We start from the raw sequence: 13,675 nt of genomic DNA, 5'->3' as shown, positions 1-13,675 counted from the left end.
CATTTATTGGGTTATTGTTTGCCATTATATATTGTGCTTGTGAAATATTATCAATACCTTACCTAATAGGAGAAGAAAGCACTCCTTCCCAACAAGTAGTATCAGAGCTATAGTTGGTGCGTACAAGGTATTTTATAAAATTCCTAAGTTAGTAATGGAGGTAAATACAAATAGAATGGTGAGCCTAAATGGTGATAATTGGAGACATGAAAGGGCAAGATGCTAGACTTACTTTATTGTAAGGAGATACATGCTCCCTTAGAAGGTGATAATGCTAAGCCTAAAGATATGATCAATGAGAAGTAAAAATTTTTGAACCGATAATATGTTGGCTTTATTCGATAACGGTTGGATGATAATATTTACCATCATGTAGACAATGAAATATTGGCTACTATACTTTGAAAAAAGCTTAAAGATTTGTACGAGAGAAAAACCGCTAACAATAAGATTTATGTATTTTTTAAGCTTATTAATATTATTATAATATTATATTATATTATATTATATTGATATATTATTATATTATAATATATTATATTATTTTATTATTATATATTATTATATTAAAAATATTATATTACATTCATATTTTATTTTAATATAATATAATATAATATAATATAATATATATTTTATAATATGATTATATATTAATATACTATAATATATTATATTAGTATATATTATTATATATAAAATCTTATATTATTATATTATTATAGTATTATACAAATATTATGATATAATTATATTGTTATATATTATTATAATAATATAATATATTATATTATATTAATATCTTATATTTTATAATAAAATATATATTATATTATTATTATATTTTAATATCTTATAATAATTTTTTATAATATTATAATATAATATAATATTTTATTTTATAATATATTATATTAAAATATAGTATAGTAATTATATTATATTATAATATACTATATTAAAATATAATATACTACATTATATTGTAATAATATATTATAATATCTAATATAAATATTATTATATATTATTATTATTATGATATAATATATTTTATATGTTATTATATATTATATATTATTATATATTATTATATTATATTATTATTATTATGATATATTATATTATTAATGATATAGAATTTTTTAAATTAAAAATTTTGAAGCTTTCAAAAACATCATTCTAAACGGTAACTTTAATTTTTTTTTTTTTTATGGTGATCGCCGCAGGTATATTTTTTTATTATTTTTTTGAATATTTAATAGATAAAAATATAAAAAAAAACAATATTTTCAAAAATATTATTTCGAATTACATTTTCAAAATCATCATTTTCTATGATTTTTTTAATATTTTTATTTTAAAAATATTTTTTATTAAAAAAAATTAAAAATACCATTTCACGTTTTCATCGTATGGAATTTGAGCACCGTAAAATATCATTTTAAATAGTATTTCACATATATATAATAATTTAATAAATAAATTAAAAAATATATTAATTTTATAAATATTTTTTTTTTAATATTATTTAAGTAATGAACCCCACACTGGAATCCCCAGCCTTTTTTCTGTTAACTGGTGCCGTGGGCTTGCCGGGTGACTCCGTCCGGCTGCAGCGAAGTAACGGATCTCGCCCCGTTTCAGCGGTCCCACGTATTTCGCCCAATGGATATCTGCCACGTAAACCAGTCCATCAATCTCTAGGTTCAGACAAGCCGCGTTCGACTTCCCCGAGCCCCCAGCGAGAAACGCCATCCTTCCGACTCCGGTCTCTCAAACACGAGAGCGGCGGCCGCGGCGAGGGAGAGGAGGAGGAGGACGTGGAGATGGGGATGCATTCCTTCGGCAACCGCGCAAATGCTTTCGTGACGTTTGCCGTCACGATCCTGGCGGTGATGTGTTCTCTCGCCTCCCTCTCGGACAACTTCAACGTCCACACCCCCACCGCTGACGTCAAGGTATCCGACCGACCTCTCCCATTCCGTCCCCGGTTTCACTAGATGAAACGTTTAGAGAAAACCCTAGACCCCTAAAATCCTAGAAGTCGGTCTTTTTTTTTTTTTTAATTTTTTATTTCAAATTGATCCTTTGGTACTGGATGCGTCGAGTTTGGAACGCAGTCACGTCTCAATATCGACTAATGGTGGTGATTCATCTGGACTCAGCTATGGATTTTGCGGCTTAGGCTCTGAGACAAAGGGAGATTTATTTTACTCCTTTCTTGGTTCTTCCTTTAAAGAAGTTAATAAAACCAGGGTTGTAAAGATCGTTATGTTTTTAAACGATTTTTCAGTCATCTTTACTGTTTTGATATGGGAGTGATGGCAATGTGTTGGAGATATTGATATAATGTTTAAGGCTGTTTGATTTAAGATAAGATATCTTCAAGACTTCAACGATCAGGAACTTAGTGCAATTATAAGTTTGTGACTGGATGAACTCTTTAAATATTAGGTTTTTGTTCTGTGTATATATTAATCAAAAATTGTCAAGACCGAAGGTAACTTTGCACTGTTGTTTGGAGCCTAATCTTGAATTTTGCAATATAAAAGAGTTATGATTAAGTAGCATTTTGTAATTTAAGCATTGTTTGGTGTTTGTGTTCTATTTTCATATTTTATTTTTAAGTTTTTAACATCGTTTCCCTCTTCCTATTTATGTTTCCAGAAAACACCTTTTTTCTCCTCAGAGGTGTTTGGTATTTTGTTACTTCAACTATGCCTTATTATTTTGCAGGTGTTCAACATAAACTGGTTCCAGAAGCAACCAAATGGAAATGACGAGGTGATTCTGTGTTCTCATTAGGACTCCACTTATTTCAAATCGTATTTCATGTCCGATGTAGTAATAGATTTTCCTAATAACTTAATATTTTCCCTTCTTTATCTTTTTCCCCATGCACAAATGCCATTTCGATAGTGCATTACAGCCGATGATTTTTGAGGGTCTTTGACTCTCCTATTTGTTGAGCAAATGGCAATTACAAATTAAATCATTCACGGCAACTATTGCAAAAATGATCCTGTTTTATTATCAGTTTATCTGATTCCATAGGGTAGACCAAGGTTCCCATCATAGCCGAGATCTCTGTGTGTGTCAGTCACCAATAAGATATATGTAGAATCCCATCATTAGCTTGATTGATCTAAAATGACATATCCTGAGATATTAGCTGATATGATATTAGTATTCTATATCAGTTGAAATATTCTCTGTCACCTTTTTTTCTATCTTCAGTGAGTTTTGTAATTGATAAATCTCAAAATTTATGCCAACAAATACTACCCAATATCAATTTTGCTGTATTATTTGAGATTTTGATATATTGGTTCTGTACATCAACAGGGATCTTGGAAAACTCGCATCCTGGTTGATCTCGGTATTGGTCACTGACAGATGACTGATTTCTCACCTTTTTGAAATTTAGGGATAGATTTACATCAAGAATCATTTGTTTCCTAAACTTGAAGTTATGTGTAGGTTTTTGTGCTCGGATCGGGATGTTCAACAATTCCCAAGTGCACTACGTCTTGGTGCTTAAATTTCTATTGCTTTAGGTAACTGCAAGTTGGCGCCCAGTTATCAAAGTGTTGATCATTGGACCATCAAAAGAGCTCTTTTAGGTAGGAGGTGATTACAATTAACAAACCCACCAATTGTGGGGAAGTTGTCTTCTACTAAAGTGTGAGCAAAAAAAGGAAATATGCAGTGAAAATTATTTGCTAAGGAGATTTTAGAATGATTATTTGACCATATTATAGGCAATTAAATGATGCATTGCTATTGCTCTCATCATTGGATGCTAGTTGCTTGCTGCTCGATGGTTGAGCTTAGCCATAACTGCTCTTGCTGTAGAACCTTGTTCTCAATGTTAGCTTCTGTTTACAAGCTCTGCTAATGATGGATGACATGTTAAGTTGCATGCCTTGTACTTGACATTGGAAGCAGAGTCAAGCTAGTGGTTTATATATTGCTGTTTGTTAGGGTCGTTACAGAGGGTGGTGGAAAAAAAGGAGAAGAGACTACATCTGCTGGGTCAGGTAAGAAAAGTGGATTCTAAAGGATACCCTACATTACTACTCTTGGGTTTTGAAAGGGAGCCTCTCTTTATGGTAGTTAAATAAGGGAAGCAGTAATCTGCACAAGCTTGGTGGAGGCATAGAAGTTGATATTTTATTAGTTGCAATCTTTGTGACTAAAGCCTTATGCTCGATCCTATTTCATGCTGGAGATGACTATGATTAGATTTGAAAGTGCATTAGTAGGAGGATTCCCAGTTAAAAGAGGTCAGAAAGGTCTCAACAATATGTTCTGGGAAAGTTTCAGAATGATGCTTGTTTGCAAGATAGGAGCTTTTACTCCCAGCACTTTGTACAATATGTTTCAGGGGATGAGAAGTCACAAAAGTGCTGGAGTTCTTTTGATTGGTGTTTTGATTCCATGGGAAATCTTAAGTTCAGATCTCTAGATATCCATATCCTTGGCTGAATGAGGCCGGAGGACATTCAAATCATGGTCTTGTTTCAAGAGGTAAATCAGGCTTAGATTATAGAAGGCTTCTAGAGCCAATCATTTAGTATGATGTTAGTTTCTCCAATTAGGGAACAAGATCAAGATGTGCCCTTTTGGAGAACAAGTATGGTAGGGTTAAAAATTGAAGGTCAGTGAAGTTTGACTTGACGTGGGAAAGGCATCCTTGCGTTCAATTGTTGAACTGAAGGAAGCCAGGTTCTCTTACTTTTGAAACCAAAGATATGGCTGTACTTTGAAACCCTATGCATGAAATTCATTACGAGAGTCATGAATCAATGTTCTTTAACAAGTGTTTGAGTGTTAATTTTTTTTTTGTTTAAAGGGCTTCAGAGCCAAATAAGTGCTTTTATTTGAATCCAAGTTATATGTGAGGAGAGTTTTTTTCTTTGTTAAATAGGTAGTTGCTAGGCAGATGTTGGAGGATGGCTTTCCAGATTATGTTGAATTGAAAGCTATATAAATTTCGAGTTAAACATACATGATTTAAATTATGAGAAGTGGGAGCAGGTATGGGGAGCTGGATCTTTGGATAAAAAGGGGAAAGAAGAGAAAGCACCAGTAAGAGGGTCCAAGAATGATTTTTCTAAGAGATTCTGAAGCAGGTGTGGCACGCGATAGAAATTTCCTTAGATTGTAAAGTCAATCCGTTCTGCACCATAATGGGAGGTGATATTCTTACGTAAGATTGCATCATGTAAGTTCCCACAAACTAATAGATGGTGTGGTCTTGAGGATCTTGGACCTTTTCAGTGATGGTTGCCTTGTTGCCAGGGATGGTCTCTTCTTGCACTTAATGAAAGTTTTGTGTCATGATGGTCTCTGAAACATGCTGACATTCATATATCTTTTTACATTTTCTATCCTTCTCTTCTGCATATTGTATACTAAGTTATGGCAGGGATGTGAGTGGAAGTGAGGGAGGGCGGAGTTAAGAGGAAGAGGAAAAGAGATTTAACAATAGAACATTGATGACATGGCCATTCTGAGGGTTAGGGGCTTAGATGCTTCAGTTCAGAGATCTAGGTGGCCTTCGTGAGGGAAGAAGAGAATGTGAAGAGCATTGGAGGGACAATTTACAGAGCAATGAAAGAGAACTGCATATTTTAGCATGGAGAACAATCGCAATGTTTCCATAGTTTATTTCATATGATTTTATCATATATACGTTGTGCTTGCAGAGAATGAAAGATTAACTTGGGTATCCTAAATTGCTGCGGTGAATGTCAAAAAAAAAAAAAAATCTCAGCTAACCTTCTAGGAGAAGGTGCAACTTAGAAAAGAAGGTATTTTGCAATTTATAGATGAATCTGAACAGTGAAGTATCCTAAACAGCTGCAATGAATGTAAAAAAACAAAAAACCAAAATTTGAGCTGAACTTCTAGGAGAAGGTACAACAAAGGAAAAAAAGGGTATCTCGCAATGCATAGATGAATTTGGAAAACAAAGCCAAGAAAAGAGGTTGAAAGTATTAGGGACATCATGATATTTATAAGAAGATGTCTCTTCGAACACTATAGTTTAGGGAAAGATAGAAAATAAGGGAAAATCAAATAGTACTAACATCCAAAAAAACATTGCTTGAGGATGGATTGATTTGATTTAGAGATTTGTCGGTGAATAAAAAATTTAACAGGTATCTAACAAAAAGGCATAATGGATCATACAGTGCTTTTGGTTTTCTTATGGGATGTAAGTAGAGTAGTGACAAGGATTCCTTGATAGTTATTTAGTGAAGTGAGTTTTAAATGAAAAGTGGGTTTCATTTTGATGGGTAATGGGTCCGGCCCTAATGACTTGTACAGCTAGAACATGTCTTTAGGAAGAATCAGTCAGGTTAGATCAATGTAAAATAACCCTTTGGTCTTTAAGAATGTGACAATTTAATGTCATTTGATTGGCTTTTAGCTGGCAAAGGTTTTTGGACTGTAAATTTGAGCTTAATTATGCTTGTGCTGTCTTTGCTTTCTTAGGAGTGGCCTTGTTAAACTCCTTGCAAGCAAGTGTTTTTGGTCTAATTTTGGAGGTTGCCATGTTAACTGGCACAAAGGGGTTTAATGAGCACCGGGTTGGGACACGAATGGCAAAACTGGGGAACGGCAGGATAAAAATTAGGCACAGTGAACATTAAAGAAATAAGTGCTTATTAGTTTGGAGGAAGGCTATATGAAAAGGTAGACCAAGTACTTAATGAAATTGATTAACATTGGAAGTAAATAATTGCAAACCTAGTGGTGATTAGAAGAATATGGAAGTCTTGAGATGAGGGTAAAGAGTAACTCACAAATGAGGAACTGGGAGGAAATAAGGTCAGTCTATGTAATGGAGAAAGACATGTTTTGAATTTTATCATGTAACAGCAAACTGGCGAACTATCTTTATGGATGAGGTTCAAGTAGATAGAAGAAGAATTAAGGATGAAAAAGAGATCTGGCAGAATGTTATTGATTTTAAATATGTAGGACTTGCTTGGTTGACAGTGGTGAAACAGCTAGGTTAAATGGGTTTAGCTGGAACTTTTTTTGGGGAAGAAATGGAGGGTTAACTGGGTTAAAGCTATGCCACTATTTTGACAGAATGTCTTTAACCGGTTGCTTTAGATTAACCAGGTCAGCTAAAGCAAAATGTGACTGTCCCCATTTGCCTCTCCTTTGAATTGCTATAGATTGGGTAATATTTGGCTGGATAAGCAGGATAAGAAGAGTTATTCTTGTGAACCCAAACTAAGCAGGCCTAAAGGATGCAAGAGTATGCCAGAAGGTTGACATTGCTGTGATGGATATTGTATTAAAGAAAGAACTTGAGGTAAAGTGAGAGGCATGATGCTGTATTGAAAGAAGAGATGGTACTCAAAATGGAAGAAGTTGGATCAAACGGATTTTCTTTTATGTTCTAATAGAAAATTTAACCATTTTTAAAGATGATGTTATGGACATTTTATTGCTGTGGTTAAATTTTTGAACAATTAAACCCATTTTTATAAACATTCTGAAGAAAAGGTGTTCCAAAAAATAGATGCAGAGGCACACTAGTTTACTGATAGGATCAATAGATAGTGAAAAAATTATAACATTGGGGGATAAGTGAAAAAAGGTTGTTTCACAAGATCTGTTTTATTGGAAGGAAGCTGCATTGTAGGTAACGTTCGCATAAAAGTAGTTGTAGCACTGCCTGGCACCAAGAAGCAGAGAGCTGGCTTTGCTTGCAGGATAGCTTGGAGAAAGCTTATCATAATATGGTAATCTGTTATTGGTAATGAGGTTGGACCATTAAATCATCATGACCTAACTATTTATCAGTGGTTCTATTGGTGATTGCCTTGGTCAAGTTGCTAGATTTCTGTGATAGTTCAGTAAATTTAGGCAATGAGGGGGCACTTCTGTGGCCGTTGAAGCTAAATATCAAATCGTGGACTTTAATGTTGTAATCACCAACCTTGTAGTGTATACTTTGTAACAATATCCTTAAGGCCATTAAGATGAGTTTTGGCTCTTCGATGTTTTGAAATTGAGAACCAAATGTTGAAAGGTTGCAAATGAGCTTGGTTAGAGTCAGTGACCTGATATGTATAATTGTGATAGGCCATAGTCCTCATATCTGGTGGATAAACCCAAGTTTATGGTGTTGTATCTAATCTAGAGCTCCATATGAATGGAGTAGTCCTGATCTTCTAAATCAGAAAAATTATTTTTTCTAGCACATGCTTGCATAATACAGCATACATTGGCAGACTTGCACATGTTTCCATCCTCCCAAGCTGTTGTGCCTGCACTTATGTTTTTGGAATCATCTTTCTTTTGGTATTCTAGCAAAGTATTTTTGCTCTAGCTGGACATAATTGTGTACAGTTGACTGCCTTGTATTTGTTGTTTATCTTATTGTAATATAAATGTTGTCTTATTAAACTCTGATCTAATTAAATTTTGCATCCAATAAAAATGGGATATAGCTTGCTGGTTAAAGGTTAGGATACATACCAAATGATGGTGGCATTGTTAAATACATATTCCACATCACTGCTGAAACACACTTTATAAATTGATGAAAAGATTATTGCTTTTTGTGCTTTATTCTTGTTGCTACATTTTCTGTCTTACCTAGGTCAGCTTGACATTGAACATCTCGGCCGATCTTTCATCAATGTTCACTTGGAATACTAAACAGGTATTTATTGTATAAATTGCTTATAATTTGCAGTCAATTTATTAATAAAGTGGATATAAGTGCCAGCTATTTGTTCTTATCTAATAATCTGCTGTTATAGTATTTAATATCATCATTCGTATATGTTGAATTTTACTTGTTGTAGTGGCTTATGATTCCTATTCTTTGCATTCAGGAGTTCAAACTTGATTTAATCATTATTTTTCTGATTTTTTAATTATGCTATGATGCAGGTATTTGTTTTTGTAGCAGCTGAGTATGAGACCCCTCAAAATGCCTTGAATCAGGTAAATTTATTATGTATCACTTCATTACTATCAGTAAGGCTTTTTGCTCACTGATTATTAATCTAGTTTTTTTGCTTTTATATGTATACACCATACATGTGTACATGTACATTGAATTCAAATTTAGCCATGTGCTTTTCATCATGTGTTACTGTCATACAAAATGATTCTTTTCTTACTTATGGTGGTTTTATGGAGTTTTTAAATGAATAATCAAATTCTCATTTTTTGCATGGCATGGACTTGAATTATATAGAGAGATAGAACTTTGTCATTATTATTTTGTTGAATATACTTCATGACATATGATGAAGACTACAGAAGGTCAAAGGTTCTAACTTAATCAAACTCCACACTCAGAGGGGGAACATGGTACTTTTATAGGCAGAGATTGTGGAATAATCATGGAAGTACTAGGTGATGTGGGACCTCATGAACAAGTTTGCAATCTCAATGCAATGAGAATGCATAACCAGTGTACTAATGTTACGAAATGGCTATTGGCAACTGGTTAAGTTGTGTACTGGTCAAATGAACCACCTGGATGAGGTGATCTTATTGATTAATTGGCATTAGAAGGGAACCCTTTCAGCGAAAAAGGGGAAGGAGTGATAGGTTTTAGTGCTTGAAACACTGTCAACTTTTTAGAAATGCTAGAACTTAGTAGCAGGAATATTCCATTAAGGGCCATGCACTGGCTCCCCAATCTCCTGGGAAACTCGTATGACATCTGCATTCTACTTCAGGTAACTAAGTGATAGAAGCCTTATGATAACTCAAGAGCTCCAAAAATGGCTTGATCATTGGAAGATAGTGATGACCAAGAGATAAACAATTGAATGTGACAGAGGTCAAGAACTCAAGATGTAAGTGGATGATAATCACAAAATGGATATGATTTTTTTGAAGGCGGATTGGGGTGGTATGTCCTAATGTGTAGAACTTAAAGGCATGAGAGTCATATTTGCAATTGGTTGCTACAAAGACTAGGAGGTAGAAGAACAAAGAAAGATCAAATAGAGCTGCTGTTGCAGTGCATAAAACCCTTAAGAAGGAAATACTTAGTGAAATGCTAAGCAGATAGAATTATACAATAAGATAAAATCATGCAATACAGTCATAACAGCATTTGCCCTTTCTATGCATGATTGTATCTTGAGAAGACATCAGAGTGAACAGAAAGCTTCTTAGGCACATGTGAAGAATGGAGAAAGAAAGTGCATGCATCTAAAATCCCATAAACAGAGATAAAAACGTGGCTGAAAGAGACCTAATGAGAATGTGAAAATAGTGAAGAAAGAAGGATATGCAATTGATTAGGTATGCAGCTGGAAGAATGGCCATGGTCCAAAACTGAGTGGGAATAGAAGCAAAAGAAAAGAACTCAACTTCAAGTCCTCAATTATTCCTGATGCTTCTATTCAGCAAAACCATCTGGATTAGGCACCTAAAGACATGATAACTGAGGGATGAGGTTTTGAGCAACAGAAAGGGCAGAGATTCTCAAGATAGTGTTCGAGTGCAAATTCTTGTGTCACTTGGTGAAAATTAGGTATAAAATCAAAGTAGTGAAATGACCGTCTAGATAGTGTTCTTTGTTAATTTCTACAAATAAGTGGTTCAGCTACATGAGGCTACTTTAGAACAACTCAATATGCTTGAGTTTTTACATGATTAAATGCAAAAGAAGAAATTCATGTATTAATTGATATTCTGTGAAATAATTCTTTATTTCCTGCTACAAATCTGGTAAATCCATGTGTACGAATTCTGCAATCAGTATGGGCAAAAAATGCAGTTCCTATAACTGAAAAATAAGGTACTCCATGTTGGGCCTGTATTGATCATGGGATTGCATGGTAACTATCATCTATTGCTGTGCCAAGTTGTTTCAGTCATAGGCCTCACCACATGCCAGGTTCCTGGCAAATAGATTGGGTTATTGCCTGATCATATCAGTCCATGCTGGGGCGTTCTAGATTGTTAAGCACCACGGGAAATCAGGATGCGCAATAAAGGGTATGCTCCCATCTACCATGCCTCTACCTTACCTGCAGGAGCACATTGTACAATACAGACAAGCAGGGTTTAGTACCTCGATCCATGCCAGCAGCCTTTGCATACTCAAAATATCATTGCATAGTTTCTGCAACAGGCATATATGGATAAGCCAAATTCTGGAAAGTTTATAAGAATATATGGATAAGATAATGGGACTATTGCTGTCTGAAACCAGTTACTTGAAGCAAAAGGACCTAACAACTCATCACCTCCAATTTATGTATTACTTTAATATCAATACATTGAAAACTAGGCAAGAAAATAAAATTTTGTATGTTCCTAGTATTAGCATGTCTCATTTCTCATCTATTACTGAGTAAGGTGGCATTCTTTGTTCTGGGTCAGGTAGTTCTTAGCATTTTCCACTAGTTCTTTGTTCTGGGTCAGGTAGTTCTTAGCATTTTCCACTATGTTGATAATTTCTGGAGAGGGTCACTAGATGTTACTATTTTGTGTTAAGCATAGGTTTTGGATATTCTTGATGGAGAGACTTGATCATAACTAAGTTCTGTTATTTAATTCAGAATGAGCTCCCCTGTCTGGTTTAGTTCTAAGGGGTGTTAGAACGTCCAAAAAGAGACTGCTTCTGCTACTAGTGGAGACTCTTGATAGAGCCTGTGGTTTATATTGGTTCTTTATTAATACCAATGCTCTGAGGTCCATACAGTTTTACAGATGTCAAGCATGCACTCCTATACTATTCTGATGTCCATGCTTTATTAATGCTCAGCTTATAGCTGAGCAGACAACTCTTGGTAGAAACTATTTTAAGTACTTTTATCTTCATATGACAGGTTTCGCTTTGGGATGGAATAATACCATCAAAAGAACATGCTAAATTTTGGATTCACACCACAAACAAGTACCGTTTTATCGACCAGGTAAGCCACTTAAGCCTTCTGTATGATTTCTGATTTCTGTAATTGTCACAATATTTTCTTGCATCACGTCAGGTTCCTTTTTTCCAGTTTCATAGGACATCATGCACCTATTTATTTGCAAAAATACATGTACAATTTTATAGTCAAGCAGTGCATCATCTCCGGTAGTTCACAAAATTCTAAAATTCAAAAACCGAACCAAGTTAGCAAAGATTCTTTCTCATGGAATCTCATTCTTCTCATGATCATTCTGAAGTATTCCTTATTATAAAATCAGAAAACTTCAGATGCCTAAAGGATTGGCCCATATCCTCTGGCCCCAATTTATGGCTGTTTATCATAATCTTTAGCTACATGACCGTTTGAATTTTTTCTCCTCCCAACATCTCCCCACACACCCCCCCCCCCCCCCCCTCCACAAAACCCACCCCCCAAAAAGAAAAACCCATTTCTGTGTGCGTTTCAAGCTCTTGTCGGCCATCATTTTGATCCGTTAGTGTAAGCTCGCGGAAAGTCCAAAGAACACGCCATCTCTATGTCAAAAAATCATTTTAGCTTTACATTTTGATCAGTTAGTGTAAGCTAAATGAATATATTTTAGTTTTACACAATTTTATTATTGTGTGTAGGGAAGCAATCTCAGGGGCAAGGATTTCAACTTGACGCTGCACTGGCATATCATGCCCCAGACTGGAAAGATGTTTGCTGATAAAATAGTCATGACCGGGTATCGCCTCCCTGAGGAGTACAGATAGATGGATATGTGATTAATTTTAAAAGGGATAGGCACAGTGGTACATCACTATGATCGAATTGACCAGACATTGAAGTTTGAAGGACAGACCTTTTGTACTTTAGATCTGGTTTCAGTCTATTGAATCATCCTTTTGTAGTCACTCATAAATTAAAAGGTGGGCAGAAAATATTTTTGGGTAAAACTAGGCGCGCTTTTTTTTTTTGGTAATAAGGCGTGCTTCTTTCTTTTGTCTTTTTTAAACTTTATCTAATCACAATGATGCGGAGGAATTGAATAAAGAAGTGTTGCAATTGAATAAAATTTGATAAATTATTTTTTTTTCTGTTTTTTTTGATAGAAAACATAATCTTTCATTAAATCAAATGAGCGGTAACAAGTTTAGATACAACAGGAGGCTGTAAAGGGTTTGGACAAAACAACAGTCAACCAAAAAAATATACAAGGGTTCTTGCAACAGCAAACCAAAAAAAGAAAAGATACAACATATGAAGTCCTAATTTTTTTATATGAAGAGCAGTAAAAGTAAGGTGTACAAAAAATGGATGACCATCTGCGATGTATATCCCTTTGATTGTTTAATGGTATGAGTTGTAAAGTACTTCTCTATTGAAGGCAAGTAACAGGAACCAATAGCTATAAAAGGTGAAATCCAGTAGACTGCAGAAAGAGACATAATACCATCCTATAAATCCATTCTCCATAGACCTGTAAAGAGTTTGACAAACAACCATGGGGGCATATGAAGGAGTTTGAAGCAAGTCCATGAACCTGGAACAGTCTCCAGAATGCTGTACAGAAGCATTTAGGACTATGCATCTGCTACTGGAGGATTTGTGAAGTAAATATGTTAAAAGCAAAGTTGTAAGCCAGAGGCACAAGCAAGCAGAGTAAGTTAAACAAATGCCCCTTCCCATCAGCATCATTTCTCATTGAAATATCATTTGGGACATATTAATAACAGCAGCAAAGAGCAAAAAGAGGTCAACTCCCA

The 13,675-nt window shown here is 34.6% G+C and overlaps 1 protein-coding gene across 1 annotated transcript; it reads left to right on the top strand.

Moving 5' to 3' along the window:
• The first annotated feature begins 1,593 nt into the window (after window positions 1–1,593).
• Window positions 1,594–13,005, top strand: LOC105039048 (signal peptidase complex subunit 3B). Its single transcript, XM_010915024.4, has 6 exons — window positions 1,594–1,961; window positions 2,740–2,787; window positions 8,636–8,698; window positions 8,932–8,985; window positions 11,841–11,927; window positions 12,557–13,005. Exons 1-6 carry the CDS (start codon window positions 1,830–1,832, stop codon window positions 12,680–12,682), a joined length of 510 nt encoding a protein of 169 aa, XP_010913326.1. The 5' UTR covers window positions 1,594–1,829; the 3' UTR covers window positions 12,683–13,005.
• Window positions 13,006–13,675: the final 670 nt, after the last annotated feature.

The sequence above is a fragment of the Elaeis guineensis genome, chromosome 1 (genome assembly GCF_000442705.2).
Source record: "Elaeis guineensis isolate ETL-2024a chromosome 1, EG11, whole genome shotgun sequence".
Taxonomy (NCBI): domain Eukaryota; kingdom Viridiplantae; phylum Streptophyta; class Magnoliopsida; order Arecales; family Arecaceae; genus Elaeis; species Elaeis guineensis.
Note: the sequence above shows the minus strand (reverse complement) of the source record. Positions and strands in the feature narration are given on the sequence as shown.

Bases quoted from the DNA above. Each gene is read 5' to 3' on its own strand.
- LOC105039048 (XM_010915024.4), top strand. From the start codon at position 1,830: ATGGGGATGCATTCCTTCGGCAACCGCGCAAATGCTTTCGTGACGTTT. The intron at 2,788-8,635 runs GTGATTCTGTGT...TGTCTTACCTAG, and splicing joins AACCAAATGGAAATGACGAG to GTCAGCTTGACATTGAACAT. The intron at 8,699-8,931 runs GTATTTATTGTA...GCTATGATGCAG, and splicing joins TCACTTGGAATACTAAACAG to GTATTTGTTTTTGTAGCAGC.